Source organism: Giraffa tippelskirchi, chromosome 2 (genome assembly GCF_054371585.1).
Source record: "Giraffa tippelskirchi isolate mGirTip1 chromosome 2, T2T-mGirTip1v1.2.pri, whole genome shotgun sequence".
Classification (NCBI taxonomy): Eukaryota; Metazoa; Chordata; class Mammalia; order Artiodactyla; family Giraffidae; genus Giraffa; species Giraffa tippelskirchi.
Window position 1 is genome coordinate 11,260,976 of NC_137276.1, and position 18,670 is coordinate 11,279,645.

At 43.2% G+C, this 18,670-nt stretch overlaps 1 protein-coding gene across 14 annotated transcripts in view; it reads right to left on the bottom strand.

Moving 5' to 3' along the window:
- PLPP4 (phospholipid phosphatase 4) overlaps nt 1-18,670 on the bottom strand; it is a 438,966-nt gene that overhangs the window by 50,890 nt on the left and 369,406 nt on the right. For 7 of the 14 annotated variants that reach the window (XM_081535748.1, XM_081535768.1, XM_081535757.1 and 4 more), the window contains 2 exons: nt 16,417-16,480; nt 14,319-14,443 (listed from right to left, as the gene is read on the bottom strand). The exons of 1 other annotated variant lie outside the window; for it this stretch is intronic. In XM_081535748.1, the coding sequence (XP_081391874.1) occupies nt 14,319-14,443; nt 16,417-16,480 (189 nt within the window). Of the gene's footprint in view, nt 1-14,318; nt 14,444-14,723; nt 16,680-18,670 lie in introns of those variants that run through there. 6 more of the 14 variants (XM_081535824.1, XM_081535830.1, XM_081535822.1 and 3 more) reach the window with 3 other exon arrangements.

Sequence of the window (18,670 nt, forward strand, 5' to 3'; positions counted from 1 at the left end):
AACTCTTCAAAGGCTTGAAATGCTTTTTCTACTTCTGTATCCCAGTGCTAACTCTACTGCTGGCATAAAAGGAAGGTGCTATTTAGCAGTAATTAGTAGACTCCAGAGGCGGATGGGTGGAAAGAAGCATTGGCTTGAATCACCCAACAACTGCACACACTTGGCTGTGGAATGATCTGCTTCATTTTCCTTCAGCAGACTTACCCTCCTAATTAAGTTGGCTCCAGCCAACATTCAAATGACTTTGCATTTTCCAAGTAGATGCCAAGAGAGGCCAGAGAGACCGCCCCCAAAGCCAGTGGGAGAAATGAGGAAGCAAGTCTGGAATGAAATACATGCTGTGGAGACCCTCATGGGAATAACTTATGTACATACATGAGTTCTATCCAAAGGGGAAAAGAAATTGCACCGGTTCTAAGGATATGCACACTAGATACGAGTCGGAGAAAACACAAAGAAACGACTTGGTGTGGTTCTAAAGCCAAAAGATAATGCTTCCATGGCAGGCGCCCAGCTGAGGCTGGGACTGGGACAGTTTCCAGAAAAAGGGATTGTAGAACAGTATTATCTCATATTTATCTACCTATGTCCCTTCCTTCCTTCCATCTATCTATATCCCAAAAGATGTCCCCTGCAGAAGACATGTGGTTATCTGAATTTTTATTTTGAGGACATATCTAACATCTTGAATGATCCTTGGGCCCAAATTTGGAAGACTGAGTTAAAAGTCAATGATTTGAAACAGTGATAAAAGAAACACCCACACAAACCAGCTGCCTACCCAACAATTATTCCTTTATAATTCAAGTCCATTCTACCATCACGGGCCAAGAACAAGATCTCTGATGAGCCTAGGACCCTCACATCCACAAGACGTCATTACATGCAATGGGAGAGAGAATGGAGAGCAGAGGACATTTCATAATGATTAAGGAAAGGGTCAGACAACAAGCATATACAGCAATCACAAATGTGTGAGTGCCTATAGAAAGAGCTCCAAAACACATGAAGCAAACCCAGCAAAACAAAAAGGACAAACTGGCAAATCTACAATCATAGCGAACACTATCAAACTCTCAACTGATAACAATGAGACAAAGAAAAAGAATGAGAAATCTCTGAACGACAACATCTTAATCGACACATATGGAATGCCATACCCAACAAACTCAGAATATGTTTTCGGGTATGAATGAAATATCCACCATGATAAAGAATATGCTAGGCAATAAGACAAATCTCCATAAATTTCAAAAGACTGAAATTTTCATGAGTACGTTTTCCAGTCACAATAAAACTAAGATAACAATTCATTACATTAAAATAGCTGGGAAAGTCTTCAATATTTGGAAATTTAAAAATTCACTTCTGAATGACACATAGATCAAAGAAGAAACCATAAGGATGTTAGAAAATATTTTGAACATAATAACAATAAAAATACAATATAACAAATTTTGTGGGGTACAGCTAAAACAGAGACATTTACAGCTTTAAATGCTTACATTAGAAAGGAAAAAATCTTTAAACATTTATTATTTAAATTTCCAATTTAAGCTAGAAAATTATGAGCAAATTAAACTCAAATTAAAAGCAAGGAAACAATGAAGATAAGAACCAAAATCAACAAAGCAGAAAAGACATAAAAATAGAAAAAGTAAAGACAAAAGTAGGTTTTTTGAAAAGTTTAATAACATCAATAAACTGCAAGTAAAGTTAATCAAGGAAAAAAAGGATCGGAAACAAATTACTATATCAGAAATGGAAGAGGGCCTAGCACCACCAATCTTAACAGACATGAAAAAGTCAATAAGGTAATATTATGAACACCTTTATGTTAACAAACTCAACAATATAGATAAATGTACAAATTACTTTAAAATCACAATTTATCAAAAGTGACATAAGGGAGATTTACTTCCACACTGTCATATGAGCAGCTCTGGGGACCCCACTTCCAAGCTAAACTGGAAAAAATTACTAAAAATATAATCAAGTCTCTGGAAGTGATCCTAAGAGCATACAGCAAATGAAGAAATAGTCATTTAGGAAGACACTAAAACTCAGTAGGGACAGTGAAAATCTCTGGCATCTGAACCTCGATCCATTCTTGCTCCTTCCCTCCCAGCCTAGTGTGAAGGAAGGTCCATCCCAGATGGATACGGCCCAGAACACAGGGCTCCCCCTCCCTCTTCTCACAGCTCCTAGTCGAGGGCAGTGGTATCCTGCTGGGAAAGACAGGCTGTTGGTATTAAGATCAGAAGCTACGGTGCTCCCCTCCTTCCAGTGGCCAAGTCCCAGGCATGAGCATCACTCAGAAGGAACCTGCCATTGTCCCTATCTTCAGCTCCAGAGACAAGGTTCGGGAAGACACATCTTAAAACAGAGAACTCTGGAGCTCTTCTCAAAGGAACTGACTTTATTTGAACATGGTAAAGTTCAAGCCTAAGGGCGCACTCAGAAACACTCGACGTTGTGATGAAAAGCAGTTAAGTGGAAAATGGGAGCTTCACTAGAGATATGAACTAAATGATACATGTTAACTCTTCTTTTCAAATTCTGTTGATTAAGTGTAATCCCAATTATAATGCCAGAACACTTTCTTATGAAAATTCATAAACTGATTCCACAGCATATATTTTGGAAAAGTAAAGAACCTATAATTGCCAAAGTAACCTTGAGAAAAAAAAGAACAAAGATGAAAGACTCCAGCTGCCTGAGTTCAACAGACCTACCATAAAGCTACAGTAATCAATACAGTGCAGTTCTAGAAAAAGGATAGGCAGACAGATTAATGACCCTTATAGAGAGTACAGAAATAGAACCACACATGTATGGTCTATTAACTTCTGCAAAGGCACTAAAGCTACTTGATGGTGAAAGGAAAAATCTTCAATAAATGGTGCTAAAAATGGGTATAAATGCAAAAATATTAACTTTTAAACACTGTCTCACACAATGAACAAAAATCAACTTGGTTGTAAGTATAAAACCAAAACCATAAAGCTTTTGAAGAAAACATATGAAGACAGGTTTATAACTGGAAGGTGGGAAAGATTTCTTACATAGAATGCAGAAAGCAATAACCACAAATGAAAAAAGTGACAAGTAAGATTTAATCAAAATTTAAAACTACTACTCATCAACAGATATCATTAAGAAAATGAATAGGCAAGCCACTGATGGAGAACACATTCACAAAACATTTATTTGACACAAGGCTTCTAAAGAGAATATGAAGAAACATCACCAGTTAATCATAAATAGACAAAAATAATTAATGGAAAAAGGATTTGAACAGACACTGCATCAAGGAAGATATGCAAACAGCCAATAGGCAAATGAAAATGTCAGTGACATCATTAGTATGAGAGAACTACAGTAAGACACTGTACATACCCACCCAAATGACTAAACAAACAAAAAAGACCAGTAACAGCAAATGTTGGTGAAGACCCGGTGTACCTGAAATTTTCATACATTGCCAGGGGGAATGTAAACTAGCACAAGCATTTTGTGAAAATATCTGGCAGTTTCGTCAAATGTTAAACATATCCTAGTGTTTTTACGTTAGCAATATCATTCACAGATATTTAGCCAAGATAAATGTCAGCACAGTCCATTAAGAGAACTGCACACAAATGTTCATAGCAGCTTAATTCACAATCGAAATAACCAGAAAGACAAAAAACCTGTGGAATATTCATTACAATGAAATACATTGCAGCAATAAAAAAGAACAAATTATGGATACTTATAAAAATATGGATGAACTTCAAGATGTTATACTGAGCAAAAACTGCCAGACTCAAAAAGAATACACTGCATTATTCCATTTAGATGAAGTTCTAAAGTAGGCAAAGCTAATCTAAAGGTTAAAAAAAAAACAGTACAGTGGTTATTTCAAGAGAATGAAGATTGGAAATGAACCTAAAGAACTTTCCGAGGTGATAGAAATACCTTACATTATGATAGGAATATGGGTTTCATAATGTGTCCATTTCTCAAGACTGAATGGCAATGACTTACGCATCTCAATGTAAATTTTACCTTAAAATGCTAAAATAATTTTTAAAAAGATATACTACCATGTGTAAAATAGATAGCTAGTGGGAACCTGCTATGAAGCAAAAGGGGCTCAACTAAGTGCTCTGTGATGACATAGATGGGGGGTGGGGGTGAGAGGGAGAGCCAAGAGGGAGGGGATATACGTATATATACAGCTGACTCACTTCACTGTAGAGCCGAGATGAACACAATGTTGTAAAGCAGTTATGCTCCAATAAAAAGAAACTGTCAGCATTCTTCAGTGCTGGTAGGAAATGGGCAGAGAAAAACAGGAAGAAAGAAGGGTAGATTTTTGTACTTGGAGCATGTGGGGATTCATTACTCTGTTTTCTTTTATATGTCTGAATTTCTTTATAACAAAATATTTAAAAAGAAAGACAGGAATAAAAAGGCATTAGGCTTTAATTACAACCTTTAATCTGACCGTGATCTTTTTTTCATGGAAGTCAAATGGTGAGCCAAGTCTTTGAGGGAGAATATTTTTAATTAATTAAACAGTAACCATTTCTAAAAATATTCTATTTATTCAGACCAAGAACCTGAAGAGTGGATGAATTTAACATATGAAAGATCAGTTTCTTCTATATATTTGCCTAATTATCTTAGAATGGGGTTCTCAGCCTGGACATCATTGACATTTGGGGCTGGATACTTCTTTGTCGTGAGGACTGTCCTCTGCACTGAAGGATGTCTGGCGGCATCCCTGGCCTCCATGGAGGAGATGCCAGTAACCCTCTACACAAGCACTTGTGACAACCACAAATGTCTCTGGACTTTGCTAATGTCCCCTAGGGGGCAAAATTGTCCAGTTGAGAACTACTGCCCAAGAATACTCATTCCCAGCCAAGACCATACAGCCCTCACTGTTCAGTCGCCCAGTCATATCCGACTCTTTGAGACCCCGTGGACTGCAGCACGCTAGGCCTCCTCACTCCTCACCATCTCCCAGAATTTGCCCAAGTTTATGTCCATTGCATCGGTGATGCCATCCAGCCATTTCATCCTCTGACATCCTCTTCTCTTTCTGCCCTCAATCTTTCCCAGCATAAGGGACTTTTCCAGTTAGTCGGCTGTTCACATCAGGTGACCGAAATACTTGAGTTTCAGCTTCAGCATCAGTCCTTCCAGTGAGTATTCAGGGTTGATTTCCCTTAAGATTGACTGGTTTGATCTCCCTGCTGTCCAACAGACTCTCAGGGGTCTTCTCCAGCACCACAGTTTGAAGGAATCAATTCTTTGGCACTCTGCCTTCTTTATGGTCCAGCTCTCACAACCATACGTGAATACTGGGAAGACCATAGCCTTAACTACAGGGACCTTTGTCAGCTGAGTAATGTCTCTGCTTTTCAACACACTGTCTAGGTTTGTCATAGCTTTCCTGGCAAGAAATAAATGTCTTCTGATTTCATGGCTGCAGTCACTGTCCACAGTGATTTTGGAGTCCAAGAAGAAGAAATCTGTCACTACTTCCACCTTTTCCCCCTTCTATTTGCCATGCAGTAATGGGGCCAGATGCCATGATCTTGGTTTTTTCAATATTTACTTTTAAGCTGGCTCTTTCACTCTCTTCCTTCACCCTCAGCAAGAGGCTCTTTAGTTCCTCTTTACTTTCTGCCATTAGAGTGGTACCACCCAAGGGGACAAAAATTGATTCTTGGGGAGATGAGAAAATTCTAGACATTATAATTTTTTGTGGCCTTCCAAAGGGCCATAATATTAATACAATATATCCGTGGAATTGATATTTCATAGTAGAGAAGAGCAGTTGAGGGGGAAGCCTGCAAAAATGAGGATGGGTGATACTGAAAAAAAAAAGATTGAAAAACATCACCCCATAAAGAGGTCTGATTCTTTTTAAAGCCAACTATTTCCTCCAAGGATTTGGCATCCCCAAAGCAAGACTTTTCAGCATTCAGGGGAGTCTTCGTTTCAATGATGAAAAAGTTGCAAAATCAGTGCAGTTGCTTCCCAGAACCTCTGAAACTGTTTTGGAAGTTTGAGATGAAAGATAATACAAATTTAGGGGAAAAAAGCTAGGAGAGGCTCTTGCCAAGTGTGATGATGTCCCATGATAGGACAGTGAATCTGGAAGCTCTCATTTGTCACTTAGAAGGCAAACCACACAAATTGAACTGACCTCAGATAAGTGACCACCAGTTTGCCCTGGTTGAACATGGCCCAATCAGCCCATGTCATTTTATACCATTTTTAAAAGAAGAAGAAAATGGTCTTTTTCAAGCTTCCCATCTAGCAGCAAAAACCCTAGATGGCAATTTCATTTCATTAAATGATGCAAAACAAATGAATCTTGCATTTTCTTCTGCTCTCCTATTTCCTGTATCTTAATGCAAAAGCCTGTCTAACCACTCCAAAACCCAGCTGGTTTATAACATTAAGTATTCATGCTTGATGGAGTTAAACCTGGCTACTTAGCATAGATGATATCTTATGATAACTTTTCAATCCATATTTACAAACCCTTTAAATTTGTTCCACAAAAGCAAACTCCTAGACACTCAGCCTACAAAGACCCTTTGATGTATGCACATCACTCTCCAGGATTCTGTCATGGAAGTAAAACTGAGGTTACATGAGAATCTTCTAACATACAGTGTCCCCGCAACTAAGGCATCAGAGCATTACCAAGGTACTCCTGAATTTAAAATGATAAGGGAAGGAAGGAACAAGAGAGTGATGACTAATTTTGTGTGTCAGCTTGGCTAGGCCATAGTGCCCAGATGTTTGGCCAAACATCAGTCTGGAAGTTGCTTCGAAGACTGTTTTTAGATGTAATGAGCATTTACAGTCAGTTGGCTTTAAGTTAAGGAGCTTACCCTCCATAATTTGGGTGCACCTCATTCAATTAGTTGAAGGCCTTAGGAGCAAAGACTGAGGTTTCCCAAGTAAGAAATTCTACCTCAAGACTGCAACACAGGGATTTCTCTGCTGGTCCAGTGGTTAAGAATCAGCCTTCCAATGCAAGAGATGCAGGTTCGATCCCTGGTCAGAGAACTAAGATCTCACATACTGCAGGGCAGCCACTGAGCCTGCGTGCTCTGGAGTCCACGCACCACAACTAGAGAGCCCGCATGCCACAACTAAGACCCAACACAGTCACAATAAATAAATAATAAAAAAGAGACTGCAACCTTGAAATCCTACCCAAATTTCTAGCCTGCAGGCCTTTACAAATTTCCGACCTGTCAGTCCTCACGATTTCGTGAGCTAATTCCTTAAAATAACTGTTTCTCTCCTTCTGTATATACACACATCCTATTGGTTCTGTTTCTCCTGAGAACCCTGACTATGCAACAGGGAGACAAATTCTATCTTCAATGAAACGAGAAGCACCTCAACACCACCCCATGATATACGAGGGTGGGAAGAAGCTGGCAGAGCAGAGGCTGACTCAGAGAGGAAAGGCACATCTCCACGTGGTTCTGTGGACGATGATGCCTGTGAGAAGCCCTAATTCACCAAGAGGGGCCTTGCAAGGGTTTGAACTGGAGGCAGAGGTACCGCAGAGGGCTGGGGTCAGATGCCGGCTAGACTGGAAAGTAGGTGGGAAGTTCCCAGAGAGCAGCTGAGCTCTCCAGGTCCCCACCTCATCCTAGAACCAGTTAACTGTCACCTCCTCAACTCTTGAATAAGAGTTTAACCATCCAAGGCTCTGGGCTTGGAAAAAGCAGTCAAAGTGAAAAAAAGGCTAAACAATAAGGCTGAAAATAGGGGGGCTTAGGGAAAGTCTGCAAGGTAACCTGTGAGAAAGAAAGCCCCTGGGCTTGGCTTCCAGAATCCCAGGTTCATATACACCCGGCCAGAGACTGGGAGGGGGCGGGGAGTTCCTGCCAGTGAATAGAATAGCCTCTAAGTAAAGGCCAGATTCTAGCACTCAGGGTCAACCAGTGAAACCCCAGCTTGCTTCCCACCCACTCTTCAGTGAAGCCCACTTAATGGGCTCTGTCCAGTTAGCTTCAGCACTCCCACCTTAAATAAGAACATCCAGCCAAAGATCACCAGATATGTAAGGAAAGCTAGATACCAAAAAACATGCAGATACAGAGAAGGCGAGGAGCAGATGACGCCTGCAGTCAAAGAGAAAAGAGACAGTGTAGCCATGAGAAAAAGAACTTGATTGTTATTTTTTTGTTAAATGAGAGTTCAGGAAAGAGCTCTTGGAAATTAAACAGACAAAATTCATAATAAAATTCAATAGAAGGGTTGGTAAATAAAAATTTTAAACTCTCCTAGAGAGATGAACAAAAACACAAAGAGAAAGACAGTAGGAAAATAAAATTAAAAGATAAAATCAACCCAGGAGATTCAACACCTGCCTAACACAGGATCCAGAGAAAAGAAACAGGGAATGCAGAGAGAGAGGGACACAAAGTTCCAGGGTTAGAAGGACTTACTGAGAGACCAGAACAATAAATATAAAGAAAGAAAATCCCAGGAAGGCACATCATTGTAAAACTTCAGACGACCAGAGATAAAGACTCCTAAGAAGGTCCAGAGAGAGAAAGAGAAAAGCAAGACAGAAGCAGGAAATGTCACAGGGTCTCCCTGAAGCACACGGTAAACTAGAATCCTGCATAGAACTGATGTTCAACCTAGAATTCTACCCTCAGCTGGAGAGTAGCATAAAGATACTTCAGACATAAATGACCCCAAACACCTGCTCATGTGTACTCTCCTGGGAAATGACAGAAGAAAGAGCTTTACCTCCAAAGGCTTTCCCTGTCCCTGCACTGGAATTCCCAGCTCCCCAAACCCAGAGCACTGTGTGAAAGTTCCTGGCATCTGCCCCGGCCCCCATCAGGACATGGCCATTTCTGAGCACCTGTACCCTCCTCAAGAGCAAGCCTATACCTGCAAAACACTAAGTGCCCAAGAAGAGTCTGTTAAATCACCATCAGTCAGACAGATCTTGAAATCCTTTCTCTCATTTAAAGAATGCATCCCATAAGCACTGATTATCCTTCACAACTTAGTGACTGAACAACACCACCCTTTAAATGCCTCCTTTTTATTCCATAGTGTTGTTGAAAAATGAAACACCTGTGTGCACAATTCAAGTGCAATGGTCTTGCTTTAGTAATGTCTTTTTCTTAGACCTTAGTTTCTGAGACCAGCATTAGGTATACAGCAAATTTTAAAAGGTACAGAGACTTCCTATAGATGCCAAGTGCCCCTCCCTTCACAGCATCCCTCATTACAAACATCCTCCAACAGCTGTTACAATTGACGAACCTACACTGACACTTCAGAATCACCCAAAGTCCACAGTTTACATTAGGGTTCACTCTTGATGCTGTATAGTCTATGGGTTTTGACAAATGTATAATACAATGACAAGCATCCACCATTATAGTGTCATATAAAGTAGTTTCACTGTCCTAAAAACTCCTAAAAACTTGGCCTATTCTTCTGTCCCCCACCAGGAACTTTTTAATACTATTTGTTTGGAGTATGGACAATATGCTTGTAGTTTTGTGGGCCAGGTCTCTTTTGCAACTACCAACTCTGCCATTAATACGTAAAAGCCTCCACACACAATATGTAAGTGATGGGCACTTCTGTGTTCCAATAAAACTTTATTTACAAAAACAGTCAGCATGCATGCTGTCATTTGCTGACCCTGGACTACAGTATCACTTTATTCATTCCCACTATTTTATAGAAAAAAGTTTCTTAATACCTTGATTTGATAAAAATAAGGTGTTTTTTTTTCTTCAATTTTTCTCTCTGAAATGTATCCACTTTCTGCAAGTTGAAACAACACCCAATCAAAAGTTGAGATAATGTGATGAAAGACAGTTCTCTTTTCAGAATATCCTTGCTTTGAAGCTGTAACGCCTTTCTCCACTTTAAACCCCAAGCTTCTCAAAACTCTGAAGGAAATACTTGCTCTTTGCAGCTTTGCCTCACAGAGCCAGTCCCCTAACATGGTTGCCACGGGACACATTGTGTGCTGAAAGGTTGTCACACGAGCCCTTCAGGGCAGTGCTGTTTGACTGCTTCTGGTAAACTAAGAAAAAGATCTTTGGTTTCCAAAAGACATTAGTGTTTGTTCTTCTGTTCAAAGGAAACCAACTGTTTTGCAGGATGACATGTGGACGTTGACTACCTTCCAGTCACCAATTATCTGTGAACAGAGCAGAAGCAAACCCATGTTTACCCAGAATGGGGGATTCGTCTCCAGAGATCCTTGGTCCAGAAGCCCTGGGTCCACTCACTCAAGTGTAACCCACAAAAATGGATTTTTATTGAAGGAAGAAAGAGCCTGTGTATCAAAACGGGAGTCCACCAAGGTCACCCCTTCTGAGGTCCGCCACCTCCTCTAGGGAGCAACGAGTCACACCAACCTCTAGGCTTCCTATCAGCTACAGTAAAAAAATCCAGAAAGCAGCACTGATGGTTTTCTGAGCAGATATGGCAGCTGCCTTGAAGGCAATCACTGATCTGTCATAAAAAAGAGCAGAGGAAAAGACTCACCAAAAGCCTAGAGGCTGGGGAGGATTCTGTCAGCCAAATAGTAAAGATCTGTAACATTTGAAGCACATCTTAAGCTGCTGCTGCTGCTGCTGCTGCTAAGTCGCTTCAGTCGTGTCCGACTCTGTGTGACTCCACAGACGGCAGCCCACCAGGCTCCCCCGTCCCTGGGATTCTCCAGGCAAGAACACTGGAGTGGGTTGCCATTTCCTTCTCCAATGCGTGAAAGGGAAAAGTGAAAGTGAAGTCTTAAGCAAAAGGTAGTAATAGCCTCTGTCAGAAAGCTTGTTGAGCACAGAAGGGACATCAGCCTCCCATTGGACAAGGCAGCTGGTGGGCAGACCCATCAGGAAATGCATTTGACAAGGAGGGGGTGCCTCTAAAAGAAACTTCTGAGGGTCCTGACCGCTACTCTTTGCAATCCAGCAGTCTCCTAGCTTGAGCCATTCACATGAGAGCTATTTCCTTCCCAAGTTCAGATGCAACGGTAGATACAAAACTGTGCTGCAGTCCTGTTAACCATTTGAAAACTAGGATGAAGGTTTCCCCGAAGAGTTTCACTTCTTACTGCTAATAACTTTTGAAGCTCCTTAAAGCTCAGCACCAAGTCTTTGGGAGACCAGAACGTGTCTTCAAACAGCAGAGAACTTGAGTGACCCCGCAAGGATACAGATGAAGAGCAGATGGAAGCCGGCCCCAGGTGAATACTATCCCAGATACAATGCCAGCCGGGGAATTCCTGACAGCAAGGAGACAGGAAATCAGTACAGCAGGGCTCCCTCCAACTGGCACCTACACAACCTCCAAACCAGACTGACCGAAAACATGACTTCAGAGAGGAAGAAGAAACTCAGAGAGGAAGTGATTATTCCAAAAGGATGCTCGACCTTAAATAACAGGAACAACTAGAGCCTAAAAGCACTGTGAACTCTAAGCCTTCACGCACGCTGTGCCCCTGGCCATATTAACTTCAGGAACGCACGTTCTGTCAATCTCCCCTCCCCCACCTCCAAGGCTCTAAAGCCAGACCCGCTCTCTTAACCAGAAAGTGTTCAGTCTAAGTCTCCTCATTCTTTACTCAGGGCTGCTGTTGAGAGAGGCCTGGGACCTGGGACCTTTCACTGCAGTGCTGCATTGCCTGCACCTGAACACATCTCTCCTTGAGCAACAAAATACAAAGAAACAGTATGGGACTAAAAATACCTGTGTACACCTGCAGTTGGGGCAAATTCTGGACAAAAGATACAAAGAGACCAAGAAATCCAACGGCCACTTTTGAGGAGCCTGGAGCACAAACAGGGTGTTGGGAGCAAAAGCAGGGTACTGAACACACCACCACCTAAGGGGTGGGCAAAACACCTAAGCCATCCCTTCGGCCTGATCCCTGGACACACCCCTACCCTCACCCCGTATAAGGAACCAGCTTGCCCCTTGCTCATGGATTAAGAGAAATCTGCTGCTTGCTCTCGCTCTCCCACACTACAGTAGGGCCCCCAATAAAACTTTGCCTGAGTTTCTTGTCTGGCCTCTAGTCAATTTCTATTGACTGGGGAAGCCCAAGAAGCCTGATGGATAACACTGTGACAAATCATCACAAACCTGGGGGCTGAAAATGAAAGAAATGTATTCCCTCCCAGTTCTGGAGACCAGAAGTCCCATATTAAGGTGCTGGCCAGTCCACAGTCCCTCTGACGGCTTCAGGGGAGACTCCTTCCTGCCTCGTCCAGCTTGTAGTGGCTCCAGGGTTCCTTGGCTTGTGACTATATCACTTCAATTCCTGCCTCCATCTTCACATGACCTCCTTCCTCATGTCTCTAGGTCTCAATATTCCTCTGCCTTTCTCTTATAAGGACATCTGTCGTTGGATTTACAGCCCACGCTAAAGCCAGGATGAACTCATCTTGAGATTCTTAACTACATCTACAAAGGCTTTTTTTTTTTTTCAAATAAAGTCACATTCACAGGTCCTGTGGGGTAGGATCTAGACAAAATTTTTTTTGGTGCCATTATTCAAAGCCTCCAGTAAACTAGGGGAGAAAAGGAGTTATTTATTTAAATGAATGTGGACTGTGAATCAGTTCAGTTGCTCAGTCATGTCTGACTCTTTGCAACCCCACGGAATGCAGCATGCCAGGCTTCCCTGTCCATCACCAACTCCCAGAGCTTGCTCAAACTCACGCCCATCAAGTCGGTGATGCCATCCAACCATCTCATCCTCCTGTCTTCAATCTTTCCCAGCATCAGGGTCTTTTCCAACGAGTCAGTTCTTCGCATCAGGTGGCCTAAGTGTGACTACCTTGTATTTGTTGTTTAACCACCAAAAACCCAAGACACTATCATTTTAGAGGCTGGCAGGAAGGTCAGCTAGTGTCCTTGAAAATCTGCTGAGTCTGTCTAAGCCTCACTGTCCCTATGCACACAGTGGGGACAACTGGACCTGGCAGGGTTGTAGCACAGGCTGATGGAGGGTCACTCAGAGTGCCGGGCACCCCGATATTGCTGACAGGCCCTACTCTCTAGTGACTCTGAGCAAAATGGCCAACTACCACTCTGCAGGAAAGGCCATCCAGTTACTCCTTGGTCTAGCCACTATCAGGGTGTGTATTAGCTACTCAGAAAAAAGAAAAAGGATAAGGGTAACAGGCTTGACCAAGGTAAACAATGATCCGACCTGTGGGGATTCAAGGATTTCAAATCATAAAAGTGGCTGGTCCTCTCCAAAATGCTCAGCTAGGGGCCTGGTTCCTCTCCAAGGATTTCAGAATCACCAACCTAAATACACAGCCTGCCACTGCCTATGGACTCCCCAGGACACGAGCTGTGTCTCATTTATCTCCATGTCCCCAGCACCTGTCACAATGTCTGGCACCTGAGTCACTTGGTAAACACCAATGGAATGAAAGAAGATGTGAGCCAGGACACTCTGATATGGATAACTTGGTTTATTCAAAGCATGATACCATGTACTTGACATTCATGGAGTGGATTAAATAAGATAATGCACTGAAACATTTTGACTTGGTGATGCTCCAGAAATGTCAGTGATCACCATCACTTATTTTAACCCTCACTCCAACTAACAGTGGAGGCCTTATCATTCCCAGTCTACACAGCAGGAATTGAGGCACAGAGAGGTTAAGTCACAGTTCATATCTGGCATAGCCAGGATTTGTCACATTTCAAAGACCTGCATACTGTTCACTATACCACACTGCACCTGGTTCACATTATTTAGTTTAAGGCTGGTCCCAGCTTATATACCTATAATCAGACTATATATTAGGGGTGACGGGGTGTATGTACATGTATATATAGACACATATATGCTATATGTTGGTATAGTACACACACACACACACACACACACACACACACACACACACACACACAACTTTCATTGAAGGAGTAAACTAGAGAGAACACTGAGCTGAAAGGCATAAGGTCCCAGGGAACACGGTTAATTTCCTTGCACTGTCAGGATCCTGAATGGATACTGCCAAAGGGTAAAGTGTTGCAAGTTTCACTCTGCCCAGTTGACAAGAGCCACACATACAATGTTTTGTAAATTCCAGAGTCTTGGTCTCAGGCTTATTTCTTCCTGGGGAATGTCTTGTTTCTAAGACAACCGCTCGACAGTGAAGAAAAGTGAACTACACTTGACATTCAGGTATCAACACTTTTCCCTCCACCTAAATTCCCAATAAGAGTGATCAGGAGACATGACCTAGGAATCAGAGTCTCCCAACCAGGGAACTTACAGGAGGAATGGATGCTGGGGAAGCTTTTGCGGCCCTCGGACACCAGATCGGGGTCACCGGTGCAGTGCATTTCCGAGTTCATCACTCCATCTGGAAAGCAGCGGTAAAAGAAATCGGGGCGAGGTCTACAAAAGACACCATGGACAGTTTCAATATAAAACGCTGCCATCACAAACAAACCCCAGCTGACCCCGCCGACCCCTGCTGCTGCCCCAGTTCCTTCTTCTGCCATCAACACTGCAGCCCCCACCGGAAGACACCATGGGCTTAGGCAAAGATCAGGCTTCAAGGTCAGAAAGATCTGGGCTGGAACTCCCACTCTGCCACTTACTAGTTTTATGACTTAGTAAGTCACATAGCCACCCTCAGTCTCCACATCTGTAAAAGAGGGATATTAATACCTACCCAAAAGTGAGGTACTGAGGGTCAAGTGAGATGACTTCCGGGAAACATCTGAGCATAGCGCTGGTGAAATAAAGATGGAGCCATAGCTCCATCAATGGCTCCACTGCTCAGACGCTGCTCCCAGGATCCAAGCCTCCAGGCTCCTTATGGCCCTGTATCTTGAATCTGATGGCCAACTGCCTACACTTCCTTAAAGAGCAGGTCTCACTTAACCTCACTGAGAAGACCTGAAAACTCAGTTCCGAGCTTTGGCACACAGTCACCAGGCCAGCTCTTGGTCCAGGTTGTGGGGGAAGGAAGTAGGGGACAAACTGGCCCCGAGGCCAAGTCACCTGCCACGATCATGGCTAACATGTACTGAGTACTTACTGCATACCAGACCCAGCATTAAGTACCACCCATGGGTCACGTCGTACAATTCTTACGAAAACCCTGGGGCAGGTCCTGGAACTTCCTTCATTTCACACATGTGAAAATGAAGCCTTAGAAAGACCACACTCCTGCCCAAGGGGGCACACAACCAGTAAGTGGCAAAGACAAGCTCTGAACCCTGGCAACTGGCTTCCTGCACCTACACCCCACACCCCACATGTGTTCACTTCACTCAAGAGCAGATTCTCATTCTGATGAGTGATGGTGGATTCTTCATACGAATTCAACAAACTTTGCCAGATGCCTGCCATGGACAAGGTTTTTCTAACACGGTAAACACAGTCCCCCTTTTCAGCACATAGTGGGTTATAGTTCATATGGTTCTCACTGTGAACTATAAGGGCTCACTAGTCCTCCAGCTCTGGGATCTGGGCCCAATAACAATCTATCAGTATCTATAACATATCAATTATCAATAATCTATCAGAACTGTTGGTGTGCTGTCTCTCCCCTATGTGTTTCTCCAAGTGTGGCTATTCACCTACTGAACCAAACCCTCAGAGAGGGCCTGGGAGTCAGCATTTCACTGGGTCCTCAGCAACTCTAAGCACAGAAAGTTGGAAGGACAATGCAGCCCGAGGTCACTCGCTGACCAATCCATATCCATCTTCCACCCGCTCAGCGCCTGACCAGCACCACACACCAAGTACCCGATCACTAAATACTGAGGTTCCGAGAGGGAAACCAACCTGTCCAAGGCCAACAGCTAGTCAAGGCCTAAGTCAGGTCTCAAACTCAGATTTTTTGACTGTTTTTCTCTACAGAGACTAGCTCACTTCCAGAGCATTTGGGGGAGAAGGCAAGATAAACAGAAAATAGAAATCATCTCCCAGGAGGGTAAGGGAAATGTGCCAGGCGTCACAGCTCAAATACCAATCCATGTTGCTTATCCCAGAGAGAATGATAAATAAGCAAGATTATCTATTTTTTGGATGCCAAAACTGACAAGTGAGTGGGTGTCTGGTGAGGCCCTGGAATAGCAGTGGGCTGGAAATGGAAATTGCTTTCTTGACTTTGGTCCCCCCCAAAAGTATAGTCATTAGATACTTCTTTACTATTGATGTCCTGCTTACTGAAATAGTGAGTTCGTCATTCAAAGGAGAGGAAAGATCTGAGTTGAGGACAGAAACCCCAGAAGGACAACAATTTAAGGGAAAACCAGATGAGCTCCAATCTGTTCCATCCAGTTTCCTGTGGCCAAGGTTTCTACATTGCTGACCTTGAGACTCTAAGTCACTAGCTGTTTCTTTTTGGAACTTACCTTCCCACTATCAATTTAATAGTGTTTGTGCAGACTCCATTCAAAGCAAGAGCCAAGGACACGGCTACAAAACAAAACCAACAAACAGAAAAATAACCATCTGGCTCTCCAATCAAAATCATCATCATTACCATCATCATCATCATTACTTTTCCATCACACTATTTAATTTATGACCATAGAAATATGAACCAATGCAGCAGCAGCAGCTTTTAAAAAAGGAGGGAAGTTTGAGGGGCTAGAGTAAAACATAATTAGAACCGGACTTTGGATTGTGAAAGTTCATAAAATTCCAAGCCCCTATGACATAAAATTTCTCTCTCCTCCTAGACTGAAATTTTTAGTATCACAGAGAAGCCCATGTATCATGTTCTGACGCAATAGAACAGATTTAATACTACAGCATGTACAATTTCTTTTACTGGTAGCAAGAAACATAACATTTTATTTCCTTCTGGCAACATTCTCAGACATAATTCTAATCAGAGCAGCTGCAGGAATCCCTCTGCAAACAGGCATGCCCACTCAGCCATCACCTCCTTGTTGACCTGTCCCCTGCTGACGGCTGTCCACTTGTTATCAAACAAATCACTATTTCTAAGAAGGTGAAGTGTCTCAATACCTCATTATTGGTGTTTGAAAAGGTTTGCCCAGGTGGTTCTTTCTGCCACCTAAAACAGTAGGCACTTCTGGATGACATTCTTCAAAAATAGACAGCCTGGGGAGTTTCTCCAAGCAGCTTGGAAGGACTTTGCTGGATGAAGCACAGATTGTCCAAAGGATGCAGGTGAAATGAGTCATGGAGTTTTCCCTGCAAGGCCCCTGCATCTCTCTCTTGTGTTTATCAAGATTACACAAAAGGCAAGTCAATGCGATGGAAGGTCAAATGCTTTGCATAAGCAATAAAAACCTAGCGATGCCCCGTTCCATTGCTTTGTTGAATAATAAAGCATGTGAGTTACCATTTCCCTTTGGCAAGTATTAACTGTTCAATACTAGCTGAGATTTATGTAAGGAAACAGCAGTGGAGGGCCACTTTCGGGAAGGTGCTGCCTGGAGCAGTTCATGATCATCAGGGGAGACAAATGTGTTATTCTACAAATGGAAAGGACTGTGAACAGTCAACACAGTCACCAAGGGCACAGGCCACTGAGATAGAGACAAAAAACCCACCTGCTTGTATCAAGTCACGGGGAAGCAGAGAGAATGGGAGGGACCAGTTCAAATGAGCACCTTTGTCAAAGGGAAACTAGTCCCCAAAGCAGAGGATGGGCCACATTGCAGTAGCTGGAAAGGAGGGATGGGCCCCCCGGGTGCAGAGTGGGACATGAGTCAGCAGCACCGGACCACCATTAAAACACCCAGCATGCAACGAGGTGTGTAACCTGGAAGCAAGTATGGAGGAACTGGAGACATTTTCTGATTACACTCTGCACACACAGACCCTTCTTTCCTAAAACGTTGGCTTCCCTTCTCTCTCACAAGCTTGGAGTACGGCTGAGAGGTTTCCTTTCAAGAGAGGAGGGAGAATTCCCTGGGCCATCATTACTGCAGGATTCTCCCAGAGCCATGACAATTAACAGGCTGTGAGACTGCCCTGAGATGACAAGGGTCTTTTCTTGTTAGGGCTGGTCCAGCACAGGCTTACTGCTGTGTTTTCCCAGTGGGGCTGAACTCCTTTTACTGGTCCTAGCAAGGCCTCTGCAAAGAAAAGGTCTCTGGGTACAAGCATCACTAGCTGACCTCCCAGTGCCCTTGAGGAACTTCAGAGACCACGACATCAATCCAGAACACCATACACGTCCCCGACCTCTACCCCAGCTGGGTTTACTGTGGCGCAGAGCAATTCTCTGAAAAGCTTCAAGTGGCTGAGCCATAAAAGGTGTGGCTGTGATGGAAGCACCAACATCTGGCAGCTTCCCTCTCTGATCCAAAAGCCTGAAGGAGACAGAAGAGAGCGAAGATCTGGGTGGAAAGTGTCACAGCCTTCGGGAAGTAAAGTAAACCGATTACTATGTTCATCTGCATAGCACAACCTCCAGGGAACCGAGACAGGGGACCTCTCACTGACACCACAGGGAAGGCTGGGCTGAGAGTAGAGGCATGAAAGGCTGGCTGAGCAGGAAATGAATGACCCCAATTATGGGGGGCTGGCTTGTTGATTAACAAGAACCCGGGGCATCTGGTTCATAACAGCTGCATCGACAGCATCCCACAGCACTGCGGGCTTGAGAGCAGAGTCAGGAAGACAAGC